Here is a 13,641-nt window from a genome sequence, read left to right on the forward strand (position 1 = left end):
TATTATAATGTATGTTATTTCCACTTTTGTAATTATTGTTTATCATTGCTTATTGTTAATTGGATCAGAAGTAAACCACTTTTATCTTGATAAATTTATGCTGATTTTAGAATTATTCCTGTTTTTGGAGCTTTGAAGAAGATCATAATTTACCTCTCCTTTTCTCTGAACCCCCTCACCACATTTCAAAAATAGCAGAAATAACCCTGGAAATTGAACCTTATTCTGAAGTCTTACTATATGAATGTGGTGACCTTGTTACTACTGGCTTCATAGTTGGGTTTGCGTTAAATGGAAACTGAAATTGTCGATAACAATATGACCTGCAAAATGTATTTGATATCAACAGAGCCAACTTATTTTAGATAATACCCTCATCATGCACTGTCATTTTATTAGAAGTGTACCATATGTTTTCTTGAGATACGTAAAGTAACTACTCACTGTGTCACTTCATGTACTGCATCCCCGACAGACCATAATGTCCTGAGCAATCATGCCAAATGTTCTCACTGTCTCACGATTTATGGATAGTTACCAACAAAAACATTTTGGCTTGGGTTTGCTGCACATATTTAACAACACCTCACAACAAGGGAGATGTCCTTTACTTAAAATGGGATGCAACTACATAGGAAAGCACATCAACTGAGTCCTGGTCATAAATTTTTGTTTAATTTGTTTTCTAAATAATTCTATTTAAGGGTTCTTCCATGAGATCCTGCATTCATCAGTTTCCTCCATATAATGGATGACTTAGGGTGATGTTACCCATCGAGATACTCTTGGATGAATCTACTCCTTTTCATTCATGGGATTGATAAATTGTTTGAACCAACACAACCCTTACTTTTTTCTGCTTAAGTGTTATGTGCTCATACTTCTGATTTTCAGCTTTCAATTGTATTATATGGCTGTATTTGTATGACATTCTCTAAATAGTTACCTAATTTATTCCACAAGCGCCTCTTTAACGTTACGCTTTTTAAACAAAATATGTGTAGCTGGCTTTCTCAGTAATATTTCCTTCAAACCTCATTTTACATCTGTTTAGCTTGAACATTTCTACAGATTGGCATTGGAGTATTTTGTGGAAAATAGAAACCATTACCATTTTTATGTGAATATGAATCTAGGTAAGGGTGCAGTGTTACTTTGCATTTTGCAGATGAGTTGTTTTGGGAAATATTGCGCTGAATGGAATGATGAATAATTTGCTGAATCAAACAAGCTACATGCCTATGCTGTCATGATTCTATACTGCAAGTGTAAATAGTGGCCAAAATAGAATAGGCTTTTATTGAAAATCTCTGAATTTGCAATCTAATTGTTGTTTTGGTTTTCAGGGACAGTGGAATTTATCATGGACTCTCAGCATAACTTTTATTTCATGGAAATGAACACAAGACTGCAGGTGGAGCATCCAGTCACTGAGATGATAACAGGAACTGATCTTGTTGAATGGCAGCTTCGGGTGGGTGAGAACAGTTGTTTCCCATGGTTTATGTTATATTAGGCTTAAACCTGTAAGCTTTGACTACTGCAAAGCTGAGGGAAATAGAAGCTAAATGTTTTGGTCTCAAACCACAGCTACATTAATGTGTCTGAACAGGTTATAAAATATCTGAAGGTTGCCAATTCACTGTTGTTCTGTGGTTTAAAAGGCATTGTTCTTTCAGTACAGTATCATGCAAGATTCTTTATAATGTTTAGTTAACTGAGCATTGTGGTATCAGGTGCTCAAATACATCATTGCATCTTGAAGACATGGACTTAAAGGAAAAAATGTAAGAATTAGGTAAGATAACAATGTGCTTGTGCTCTAGTGGGTTGCAATGTACGCATTTCTCTAGGAGCCATTTCAGCGAAGTGTCTAATGAAGTACATCCACTGCAGATTTCTCAGTTTGTTAGAATGTGTGTTCAATAACACTGAAGGTGGATGTTGGGGGCAGGGTGGGGCGGTGGTATTTAGTAGGAGGGTTCAGTCCCCAAATGGGCTGTAGTCGTTCTTGGGGCCTGTCTCTTCTCCTTGCCCCATTGTGATATCATGGCATCGTGAAGCCATGATTAGCAACTTTTGGACAACACGAATGTTACATGGAGAGAGAGAGAATGAAATGTGAAGTCGTAAGTTCTGTGTGTCATAAAACACCCTAAAGACCATCAGTATTTAATTGTCACACCCCACTTTAAGGGGACTGAAATAAATATCAAGTAACTTTAAATGTTGCTTTTAACTTTAAATGTATCCATCTTACAATAGAATACAAGGTCAGAAATACTATAAAAATAGGTTTCTTATACAGCTTAAGTGACCTCTGGGATAAAAGTGCCCCTTTTTGTTGTGCTTGATGTCGGAGATTTGAATTTCCACTTTTTGATACACTATCAAATTTAGTTTACTAAATTCAGTACAGAAATTAAATTTGAAAGACTTGGATCTAGTGGAAAGTATCTTAGACGTTAGCTAAGAGTTTGTACTGAAACTAATTTAAGACACTTTTATATTATGTAAGAATGAGGGACGATTGCTAGTGACAGTTTCTTGTCTTGTATTAGTGAGAGCTCTGGCAGGCTTTCATGAATTATTACTATTTGTTCTAGGGATGTGTAGTTGCCAAAGAAGGTAAGGATGACCTTTCTTCATAGTATATAAGCAAAATACTGCAGATGATGGATATCTGAAATAAAAACAAAGTGCTGGAAGACTCAACAGATCTAGCAGCATTAGTGGCGAGAGAAAGAGTAATGTTTCGCGTCCAATATGAAACAATTCCTAAGAAGTCATATTGGATTCAAAACATTAACCCTGTTTCTCTCTCCACAGATGCTTTCTTCAAAGCAATTGTCTTTACAACTGGGTAGTTTGTGAGGCTGCTTCAGAGGCATCGCAAGACAACCGTATGGTGTGAATTGAAGTCACCTGTGAACCAAACCAGGTTAGAGTTCCCTCCCCTGCAGGGTGTTGTGATTTAGTTATATTTTTAACAGGGAAATTGCAGTTTTCCCAAATTACCATATTGGCCCAAATCTTCCGGTCTCCAGATTGTTGGAGACTGATGTACGACCTTTGTTTTCCGGCACGGACACGATGGGCCGAATGGCCTTCTTCTGTGCTGTAAATGTCTATGAGTCTATGAGACCCAAGATGTGCATCAGGACCCTGCTGAAGTCCTGAGGTGCTAACTTCCGTGGGAATTGCCTGGGAAGTTTGAACTTCCGATGGGCAATTTCCATGTTCCCTGGGACCCTCCATGAATGTCTCCAACTCTGAGTCAGGGACTTCAGATAGTTCCGATGTACTTACCTGAATAGTAAGCAGGAAATGTTAGATATTAAAAAAAACCTAGTCTAGCTCCTGGCTAACTCCAGAACTGACACCCTGATCACTCACACTGAGCGCGCCCCGCACCCCCTCCCCAGCTAACCCCCCATGACCTCCCAACTACACCATCCTGACCCCATGACTACCCCCTGACCACCCTTCCGATCACTCACCCATCTGCCATCCTACCCACCTACCACCTCACCAACCTGCCCATTCACTAATATTCATCCATTCACCCATTCACTAGCATTCACACTGGACCTTTAAGCTTAAGACACGTAGCTTGTGCCGTAAAACAGGTGTGTCCTGTTTTCCCCTCGACTCTGCAACGGTGTGTTGGAGCTCTCAGAGGGATGCTGTTCTCAGCATTTCTGGTAAAGCCAGGCTCAGAAGACTCAGCAAGAAGTGCGGGGCAGCATTGAGGCAGGGAAAAGTTCGAGCACAGCAGCAAACCAAGGATGATTGCTGCTCCTTGGAAGATCGGGGCCATTTATTCATTTGGGTTTCACAATTTGCCATTAATCTGAACCCATGACCTCTAGATTGCCAGCCAACACAGTACCCACTACAAGGAGTGTTGATGAGTGAAAGTAAACACAGTAAGGAATTAATTTTGTGGAGACATGTCGATCTTCAAGGTGTGCATCAAGTCACACAGAAGCACTGCATGCTGCCAGTGTTTTGTTTTATGTGTATGAAATGGGGAACCTATAAGTAATGGAATTACAAATCCTGCCTATGAAATGAAAATAAATTGATGTTTTTTTCAAACTTCAGGTGGCAGCTGGAGAGCAGCTTCCTATGACACAGGAAGAACTCTCTGTCAAAGGTCATGCATTTGAAGCAAGAATTTATGCTGAAGATCCAAGTAATAACTTTATGCCAGGTGCAGGGCCTTTGCTGCATCTATCAACACCAGTAGCAGATGCTTTTACAAGAATTGAAACCGGAGTCAAACAAGGTATTGAAGTTATGCCAGACAATAAAATCTTTTAAGTTCATTTTAAGTAATTTCCTTTTTTCTCCAAAAGTAGATATTCATTGGTATGCTAAATATTCATTTTCTTTTCAGGTGATGAAGTCTCTGTGCATTATGACCCAATGATTGCCAAGCTGGTGGTTTGGGGAGATGACCGCACAGTGGCACTAAATAAATTAAAATATTGCTTGCGTCAGTACAATGTAAGTATGGAGACAGTTCATAGTTCTAAAAACTAAATTTAGTGTTGCACGATCAATCTTTGAAGAAGAACATCACAAATTTGTATGATGATTACATAGTAGTTGGTACATTTTAGTACACCTCCGCTTAGGGAAGGTAATTTGCTGTGAGGGGCTATAAATACAAACAAATTTGATCACTTTGTGTTTTAAAAATAAGGGCAGAATTTTACAGCCCTGTTTCGGCGGGGATGGGACTGTAAAATGCAGCGAGACATTCTAAACCTCATTGGCTTCAGCGGGAACGTAAAACCGCACTGCCGTAAAATTTCGCCCTAAGAATAGGAATAACAAGCTCAGAACAAGACCCAGATAAATGCATCCCATTATAGTAATTCATTACTATGGATTGTAACATGTTCCCTTCTTGCTCGATAGCAGAACTCATGATAAACATAATCCCTGAAGAATGCTAGTCTATTCCTAGAAAGTACAGAACAATATTTCATAGCATGATTAAAGCCAGTGTCTGGCAGATTGTGTCAGTCATTCATAGTTTCCTGAATTAGGTCTCCCATTTAATTGGAGATGAGGAGAAATGTTTTCTCTCAGAAGGTGTGAGCCTGTGGAACTCTCTTGCACAGAGAATGGTGGAGGTAGGGTCAATTAATACTTTTAAGGCTGAGTTAGTTTCTTGATTGACAAGGGTATAGGGGGTAGGGGGGAAAGTGGAGTTGAGGCCACAATCAGATCAGCCATGATCTTATTGAATAGCACAGCAGGCTAGAGGGGCCGAATGGCCTATTCCTACTCCTAATTCGTATGTTCATATTTATATAATGTTATTACTGATAGTTTGCCATTGGAAAATTAAAGAACATTTGATGGGTTGACAAATAATGGGGTATTCGTATTATTCAGCTGGAGGATGTTTACTTGCTAGATTAAGCAAAAAAGTGCATTTTGTAAGTGGAATCATTGATGCTGCTTGCATAACTAAAGATTTTGGGAAAGTGTAGTCATGCTCAGTACAAGCATGGGTGTATTGGATATTATATTAAAATCATACTTTATGAAAATGGCCACAAATACCTTTTAAGATGGCTGCAACTTAACATGTAACTGTAGACATTTAAACTGTGGACAGTATCCGATTCTGTGGTCAATATTTAGTTAAACATGGACCTAGATAAGGGTACTTTGCAGCCATCTGTAAAGTTTAAATGTCTCATTGTTTAAGGATGAACTAGTATTTGAGGAGTATCAGATCTTTAGACTGTTGATCTCTGAGTGCCAAATTGAACATAGGAGAATATTTGAGCTCAAGTTGGGACAGACACTAGAGTGAATGAGCATTGTCAACTGCCATTGTATTGTGGTGGTCTGGACCCCAGAAGCGTTAACCTTGCAGTCATGTGACTGAAACTAACTTTCAGAGACTGCTGTTTAAAATACTCTGAACAAAGCAAATCCAGCAGAGGAAGAAACATTTGAAACACCTGAAATAGTGGAAAGTCTTTTATTGCAGCCAAGGTACTGTACTTGTTCCAGTTTCTAACTACACTTGAAAACCAGTGTACTGGCTATTCATCAGCAAGAGGCTTTGCAGCTTTGTGAGAATCCTTCACTCCAACTAAAATATCAACTCAACTAAGAAGAGATTAGGTTTGCATCGACATAGAGACTGAGTTATATATTCAATTTTTATAATGACGGCTTTAACTTCATCTGTATCTAATCTTTGCATGTGTGAGTGAGATGAGTGATTGAGATGTTGTGTTCAAACATCCGGGGCAAGTGTGTGATAATAAATAATCACCTTTATTTTTTAAATTACCAAAAAGCCTGCTGCTGGTATTTATTTAAATTTAGAAATCACTCTGAGGGTGAGAGAATACACATACCTACGCACAAGCACCCTGATTATGGACTGGAAGGGATCACACAAATTCTGACCATGATAGTGTAATAAGCATAATAGATGCTGAAAAAGCAACTGGTCAGGACACTGGGAACCCAAAAATACAAATGCAAAGAAATTTCTTCAAAGGAGGAAGGGAGGCTGTAATGTACATGGGGAGAAAATGCTAAAAGACTATAAAATGTGAAATTCCGTATTGACTATTAAGTTGCTTGTGAAAAAGTGTCAGTTACTAAATCTGAGCCTGTGTACTTATTGGATTTTATAGAGAATGGAAAATAGGTTATTAACTATAGTTACAATATATGTATAAATGTACCATCAAAGCGAATAAGTGTGCAGAGATTTTGAGTTTTCTGGAACATTCTTCCACCCCATCTCTTAATTTTTTTCAGTGCTACAGGAAATCTCCAGACCAATACCACATATGGATTTTCTAGCTTTCATTGATTTGACTTAAATGTAAATAAATCAAACAAACCATACAATGGAAACCTTGATAGATAGGTTGTGATTGATTGTAAGCTTTGCAGATTAATACCTTACTATACAGATCAAATTGCTATCTTCCTTTTTATTTTTGCTAATAATGTTGCCATGTATCTGAATATTTGTACCTTGGCTGTAAAAACAGGTAATCTGAGCAATCAGTACAAATGTGGCTATAATTCCTTGTGTCATTCTTGGATCAGACCTGGAAGTTGGAAGAATGTCTCTTGACATCTTTATTAAGGAGTTATTTCTTTTATGTTCTCCCTTTTTTCCTATTTTTAAAATTAAAATTAAAAAAAGATCTATGAGAATATTGCTTTTATTCATTAAACTAGTTCTGTTTATTCAAAATATAATTGCTGCTAATTTTGGTCAAGTTTGAAACTCCACCTGAGAACTTTTGTAACCCACCTTTCCCTACTGATGAATGAATGGCAAATTGGAAGTCCTGGATGCACAATATAATTTTTGATCGTTTCTGTGTTATGACAGATTGTAGGCTTAAATACCAACATAGATTTCCTACTCAATCTTGCTGCTCATCCTGAATTTGAGGCTGGACATGTGCACACAAACTTTATCCCTCAACACTACAATGGACTGTTCCCAGCAAAGAAAGCAACTAATAAAGACGTTCTATGCCAGGCAGCCCTTGCTCTAATACTGCATGAAAGAATTCAGACCAACACTTTCAAGACACTTTCACATGGTAAGAACTCCTTGTGACCTACCTATACTCAAACATTTTAAAAGCACTGGTATGCTTAAATGCGATCATATTTTAATGAATTATTTTTCAGATCCATTTTCTCCATTTGCAAACAGCAGTGGAAGAAGGTTAAATATTCTATACTGCAGAAATCTTGCATTGCTTGATGGACAGAATAGTAAGTATTATGTAGTCAGCATGACTGTGGTGCAAGTTTTACTCAACTATTGAATTGTTGCTTTTGCTAGTAAGTTTCAAATTATTATAATCCCTAGTGATGCACAAAGACAGAAGCAATAAAATAGTAATTTACAGTAATAAAGCTACTGAATCATCAGAAATAGCTTTATTTTTATAGAATTAATACTAAAGTAAAAGCACCATTTCAGATTACAAAAAATAAACACTACCTGCTCTTCCACAGCCATTTCTCACCTATTCTCTACTTGCATTTTTGAATTATTACTAATAATTTAATCCATGAGTATTCTAGCCCTTTTCTGAAGCTTTAAGTCATTTACTTACATCCTTCTGCCTCCCTCTTCTCAGCACCAGTTTTAGAAGTGGCGCCAATTCCTTTTTTAATAGAGGCTATCTTCAATGGCTTTAATGATATAGACGATAGAAACCTTTCTCATTCATATGACAAACCTTTTAAACTAAATCACTCCCTATCCATAATAACGTTAATTGTAGAATTCACAGCAAAAAATACCAATTGAAGTAAGGAAAGTACAGTGCCAAATTTAAATGAAATCATTGGTAACCTGATTTAGTGACTGTTGGCAAAAGATTAATTTGTACACGGTCAATAATACAACTGATGCACACGATTGTGCTCCATTGTGAATGGATAATAATGAAATGCAATGAAATAGTATTTAGTTTGCTTTTGCCCTAATATCTGGAGTGCTGTGCAGTGCAGCTAACTAAGGCACACAATAGAAGAACATGCAAAGAGAAAAGAGCTAGCAACTTTTTACCAAATGTAAAATATATGACCACAGGACATGGCCTGTTTCTTAACAGTAAATGTGCGTATTCACACACTGAAAATGTATGCTTCATTTTTTTTTAAGATAAATTATATCTTTAATATTACCAAGCTGATAAATCAAGTGCGTAAGGCAATGTAGAACTTCAAAATTGTTCCATTATACAAAGACCTGGTGTGAAAGGCTTCTCATGGCAGACTATTGCAGTTTTCAGGGAGAAAATGAAATGTGCACCTCAAATGTCATAATCATAACACCTTACTACAAACAATAAAGCGCCACGTAACAGCACTTAGAAGTCTAGCACTTTACTGGAGAAAGTTTTTTTTTGCCTCTGTGTATTGATTCGAAATATATCATAGTTATTGAGTATATTCAAGACCGATTGATAGATTTTTGCTTAGTGAAGGATTGAGGATATGGGGAGATCACAGGAAGGTGGAATTGAGGCCGAAGATCAACATGATCTTATTGAATACTAGAGCAGGCTCGAATGGTCAACTAGCCTACTGCTCCTATTTCTTATATTTTTATGTTGTTACATTAACACTGCAGTGTATAATACTTGCATTTGTTTCTTCCCACGCCCAAAACAAAGAGGTGAATATTGATGTTACATATAACTCTGACGGGACTTACAGTATTCAGGTAAGCTTATAATTAGAAATTTTCTTAACATGCCAAGTTAGATACGGAATTTGTTTTGCTTGTATAGGGATAGCAGATACTTGTGGAAGATTCAAATACATCTCTCTCTGCAGTCACTCTTGCCATTTTCTTTTTTTTTAAATTAGTGTATTTTTAGTTCTTATTTTGTGGTTTTCTCTCCTTTTTCCCTTCCATGCTTAAGGTAGTTAGAGATGATGGCGTGCAGTTTAAGGACTGGTGTTTCAATCTGGTACCACATCAATGTAGCTATTGTTTATTAATGTAAATGGACAAGGAGCATTGACAGACTATTCTGTCCAGTCAATAAGGCCACTCATAAGGCATCCACACATGTGGAGTTCCAATTGAGGCCAATTGTATATGTCCACTGACATTTATCTGAGATCAGCTCATACAGTGCAAATAGTGGACCTGAACTCTTTCGGCTTTATATAGTTTAATGCTAAGTCAAGCAGTGCATTTACCCAATGAGACGTTGTAAACAGTTCCCTAAGCTATTGTATCAATTGTTCATTGCATGATGATTATTCAAAGAATCGAATCATTTATTTATGCTGTTTTCACTTTTTTGTTTTAATCATTTTTATTTTCTTGTTGAGGTGATCTAATTCATGCAGCAGTGGCATTGTTTTGGGCAAATCAGGAAAACCTAACTTATATCCCCTCTCCAAACAGTTTGTTAGTTCTGTGAAATAAATGCAGTTTAAGATAAATAATCCAAAAATTGCAATAGTTCTGATTTTATTTTTGCTAAAATTGTTTGCTATATAACAAGAAAGATCTATGGTCTATTTGTACCTGCAGAATATCAGTGTCATATCGAGGTCACAGGCAACAGACTAACAAGGATTCTGCTGTTATTTGCTCAATTTGACAGACACACGTATTAACCTTCCTCTCAAAATCAAAAATCAATCAAAAGTCAAAAATGGCTCTCAGCAACAAAGGGAGAGGAGTTTTGCACTTTATTTATTAAGTTATGGATAGGGTAAATCTGCTAAATCATGCAGTCTGAGGTACAGCAGCAGCAATTGAACCATACTTCATAGAAGGAGGCTATTTGGCCCATCATATCTATAACAGCTCTAAATCTGTTGACCTGCACTTCCGCATAGCCCTCTATCTACCTCAGTCAAGTGACTTCTACCTATCCATTCACATCAGAATATGAGAATGAGCATTCAAGGGTAAATCTTGCTATGCCAGATAAATGTGTTAGAAACATAGAAAATAGAAGCAAGGGTAGGTCATTCAGCCCTTCGAGCCTGCTCCGCCATTCAGTATGATCATAGCTGATCCTCTATCTCACCGCCGTACTCCTCTCTTCCCGTACCCCTTGACGCCTTTAGAATCTAGAAATCTATCTATTGCCTTCTCAAATATATTCAGTGAGAAGTCCACAGGTTCATCACTCTCTGAGTGAAGAAGTTTCTCCTCATCTCAGTCCTAAATGACCTACCTGTATCCTGAGATTGTGACCCCTTGTTCTAGACACCCCAGCCAGAGGAAACATCATCCCTGCATCCAGTCTGTCCAGCCCTGTCAGAATTTTATACATTTCAATGAGATCCCCTCTCATTCTTCTAATCTCCAGTGAATACAGGCCTAGTCAGCCCAATCTCTCCTCATATGACAATGCTGCCATCCCACGAATCAGCCTGGTTAACCTTCACTGCACTTCCTCTATGGCAAGTAGATCCCTTCCTGGGTAAGGAGAGCAAACCTGCACAGTATACTCAAGGTGTGGTCTCACTAAGGCCCTGTACAGCTGCAGTAAGACATCCTTGCTCCTGTACTCAAGTCCTCTTGCAATGAAGGCCAACACACCATTTGCCTTCTTAACTGCTTGCTGCACCTGCATGCTTGCTTTCAGTGATTTGTGTACAAGGATGCTCAGGTCCCTTTGTACATCAACATTTCCCAATCTATCACCATTTAAATAATACCCTGTGATTCTGTTTTTCCTACCAAAGTGGATAACTTCACACTTATCTCCGTTATACTGCATCTGCCATATATTTGCCCACTCACTCAATGTGTCTAAATCGCCTTGAAGCCTCTTAACATCCTCCTCACCACTCACATTCCCGCCTAGTTTTGTGTCGTCAGCAAACTTGGAAATATTACATTTGGTCCCCTCATCCAAATCATTGATACATATTGTGAATAGCTGGGGCCCAAACACTGATCCCTGTGGTATCCCACTAGTCACAATCTGTCATTTCAAAAAAGACCCATTTATTATTACGCACTATTTTCATTCACTAGAGCATAGATTTATATTTAAATTTTGATTCTACCTCAGATTGATGGAGAGAGATTCCATGTATTTGGAGAACTGGAGACAGAGGGCGATGCCACATACCTGAAATGTTCAGTCAATGGAATGGTTTGCAAACCTAAGCTAGTTCTTACAAACAACAGCATTCACCTGTTTTCAATGGTAAGATTCATTCCTGTTTTAGGCACAAGGAATGCAATTCAATATTCTGAATAGAGAAAAGTAACAAAAGTTTGATCTTTATTTAGGAAGGAGCTGTGCAAGTTAATAGCCCTGTGCCTAAGTTTTTAGTTGGAATTGATGTCTCTGGATCTCGAGGAGGAGCAGTGGCACCAATGACCGGAACTATTGAAAAGGTAATGTTTTGATTTTGAATCCATGATTCTTGATATGTTAAAAACAAAAAGCTAAAAGCTACTGCGGATGCTGGAAATCCAAAACAAAAACAGAATTACCTGGAAAAATTCAGCAGGTCTGAAGATTCTGCCGAAGGGTCATGAAGACTCGAAACGTTAACTGCTTTCTTCTCCGCCGATGCTGCCAGACCTGCTGAGTTTTTCCAGGTAATTCTGTTTTTATTCTTGATATGTTTTCTAGATAGCATTTGATGAGAAAAACCAGATTACTATCAAGTGACTGCTACAGGAAGGTACACGTGCATAGACATTGGGTGAGAACAGGAGCAGAATCAGCTGATACCCTACAAAGTGAACAACCTGGGAAAATACATTTCTTCGGCTTAGAGAAAAGGAATGGCCACTTAGATGATATGTCTGAGGGCTGCTGGCTCCCATGAAGCTAAACCCCATTTTGGGTTGGTGCTTTCAGGAGATGCAAGATAATGAAAACAACAACTTGCATTTATTTAATGCCTTCTATAAAAAAAATCTCCGAGCATAAATCGACATCCAACTACATGAGGCGATGTTAGGGCAGATGACCAAAAAGCTTGGTCAGAGAAGTAGATTTTAAGGAGTGTCTTTAAGGAGGAAAGAGAGGTGAAGAGGTTCAGGGAGGGAATTCCAGAACTTGGGGCCTCAGCAACTGAAGACACGGCCTCTAATGGTAAGCGATTAAAATGAGGAATGCACAAGAGGCCAGGATTGGAGGAGCGGAGATAGATCAGAGGGTTGTAGAGCGCAAGGTTGTTTTAGAGACACGGAGGGGTTAGGCCAAGGAGGACTTTGAAAACCAGGACGTGAATTTTAAAATCGAGGCATGGCTCATATGGGAACCAATGCACGTCAGCAAGCACAAGGATACTGAATGAACAGGGTTTGGTGCGATTAAAAGCAAAATATAGAGGATGCTGGAAATCTGAAACAAAAACGGAAAATGCTGGAAAACTTGGGTCTGGCAGCATCTGTGGAGAGAAAAACAGTTAACATTTCGAGTCCGTATGACGCTTCTTCAGAGGATTGGGTGCGTGTTAGGACGCAGGTAGCAAGCATTTTGTCTGAACTTGAGTTTGTGGAAGTTTGTGGACAAGGCCGACCAGTCAAGTCTAGAGGAAACAAATGCAGAGATGAGAGTTTCAGTAGCAGGTGAGCTGAGGCAAAGGCAGAATTGGGCAAAATTAGGGATATGAAAGTAGGCAGTCTTAGTGATGGTGTGAATATGAAGCCAGAAGCTCAACTCAGGGTCTGATACAACAACAACATTGAGAACACAGGGAAGGAAAAGAAAGAACTGTGATTTAAGAAAAATGTTAATCTCAGGTACCAGTTTTACTTTTCTACCATGATTTTAATTTTGATCAGAGTTATGGAATCCATGCGAGGCCTGAGATTGAAGCGCACGATTGAGGGACATTAGCACTCCTGACCTTTATAGGGAAAAAGTTGTCAATTTTAGTTGAGTGAACATTGGGAGTGGAAGATAATCATCAAAGTTTGGAAATGTTGCCCTTTCACACAAAATTTTGATTGTTCTCTTCTTGTAGCTCCTATTGTGCTAGCTCTATCACCATCTTTGAAACTTTCCTCAAAATTTATTTATTTGATCTTGACTTCCTTCCCTAACTTCAGCCATACATTTTTTTAATACATTTGTCATCAGGATTTGGATGATAATGGCAAGGCTG

General features: G+C 38.3%; 1 protein-coding gene across 2 annotated transcripts in view; it reads left to right on the forward strand.

Moving 5' to 3' along the window:
• Positions 1 to 13,641, forward strand: part of mccc1 (methylcrotonyl-CoA carboxylase subunit) — a 44,795-nt gene that overhangs the window by 21,109 nt on the left and 10,045 nt on the right. For both annotated transcript variants that reach the window (XM_078563951.1, XM_078563952.1), the window contains exons 10-17: positions 1,347 to 1,474; positions 4,108 to 4,291; positions 4,403 to 4,512; positions 7,397 to 7,613; positions 7,705 to 7,791; positions 9,207 to 9,256; positions 11,583 to 11,720; positions 11,807 to 11,914. In XM_078563951.1, the coding sequence (XP_078420077.1) occupies positions 1,347 to 1,474; positions 4,108 to 4,291; positions 4,403 to 4,512; positions 7,397 to 7,613; positions 7,705 to 7,791; positions 9,207 to 9,256; positions 11,583 to 11,720; positions 11,807 to 11,914 (1,022 nt within the window). The remainder of the gene's footprint in view (positions 1 to 1,346; positions 1,475 to 4,107; positions 4,292 to 4,402; positions 4,513 to 7,396; positions 7,614 to 7,704; positions 7,792 to 9,206; positions 9,257 to 11,582; positions 11,721 to 11,806; positions 11,915 to 13,641) is intronic.

This window comes from Cetorhinus maximus, chromosome 19 (genome assembly GCF_964194155.1).
Source record: "Cetorhinus maximus chromosome 19, sCetMax3.hap1.1, whole genome shotgun sequence".
In the NCBI taxonomy this organism is placed as follows: Eukaryota; Metazoa; Chordata; class Chondrichthyes; order Lamniformes; family Cetorhinidae; genus Cetorhinus; species Cetorhinus maximus.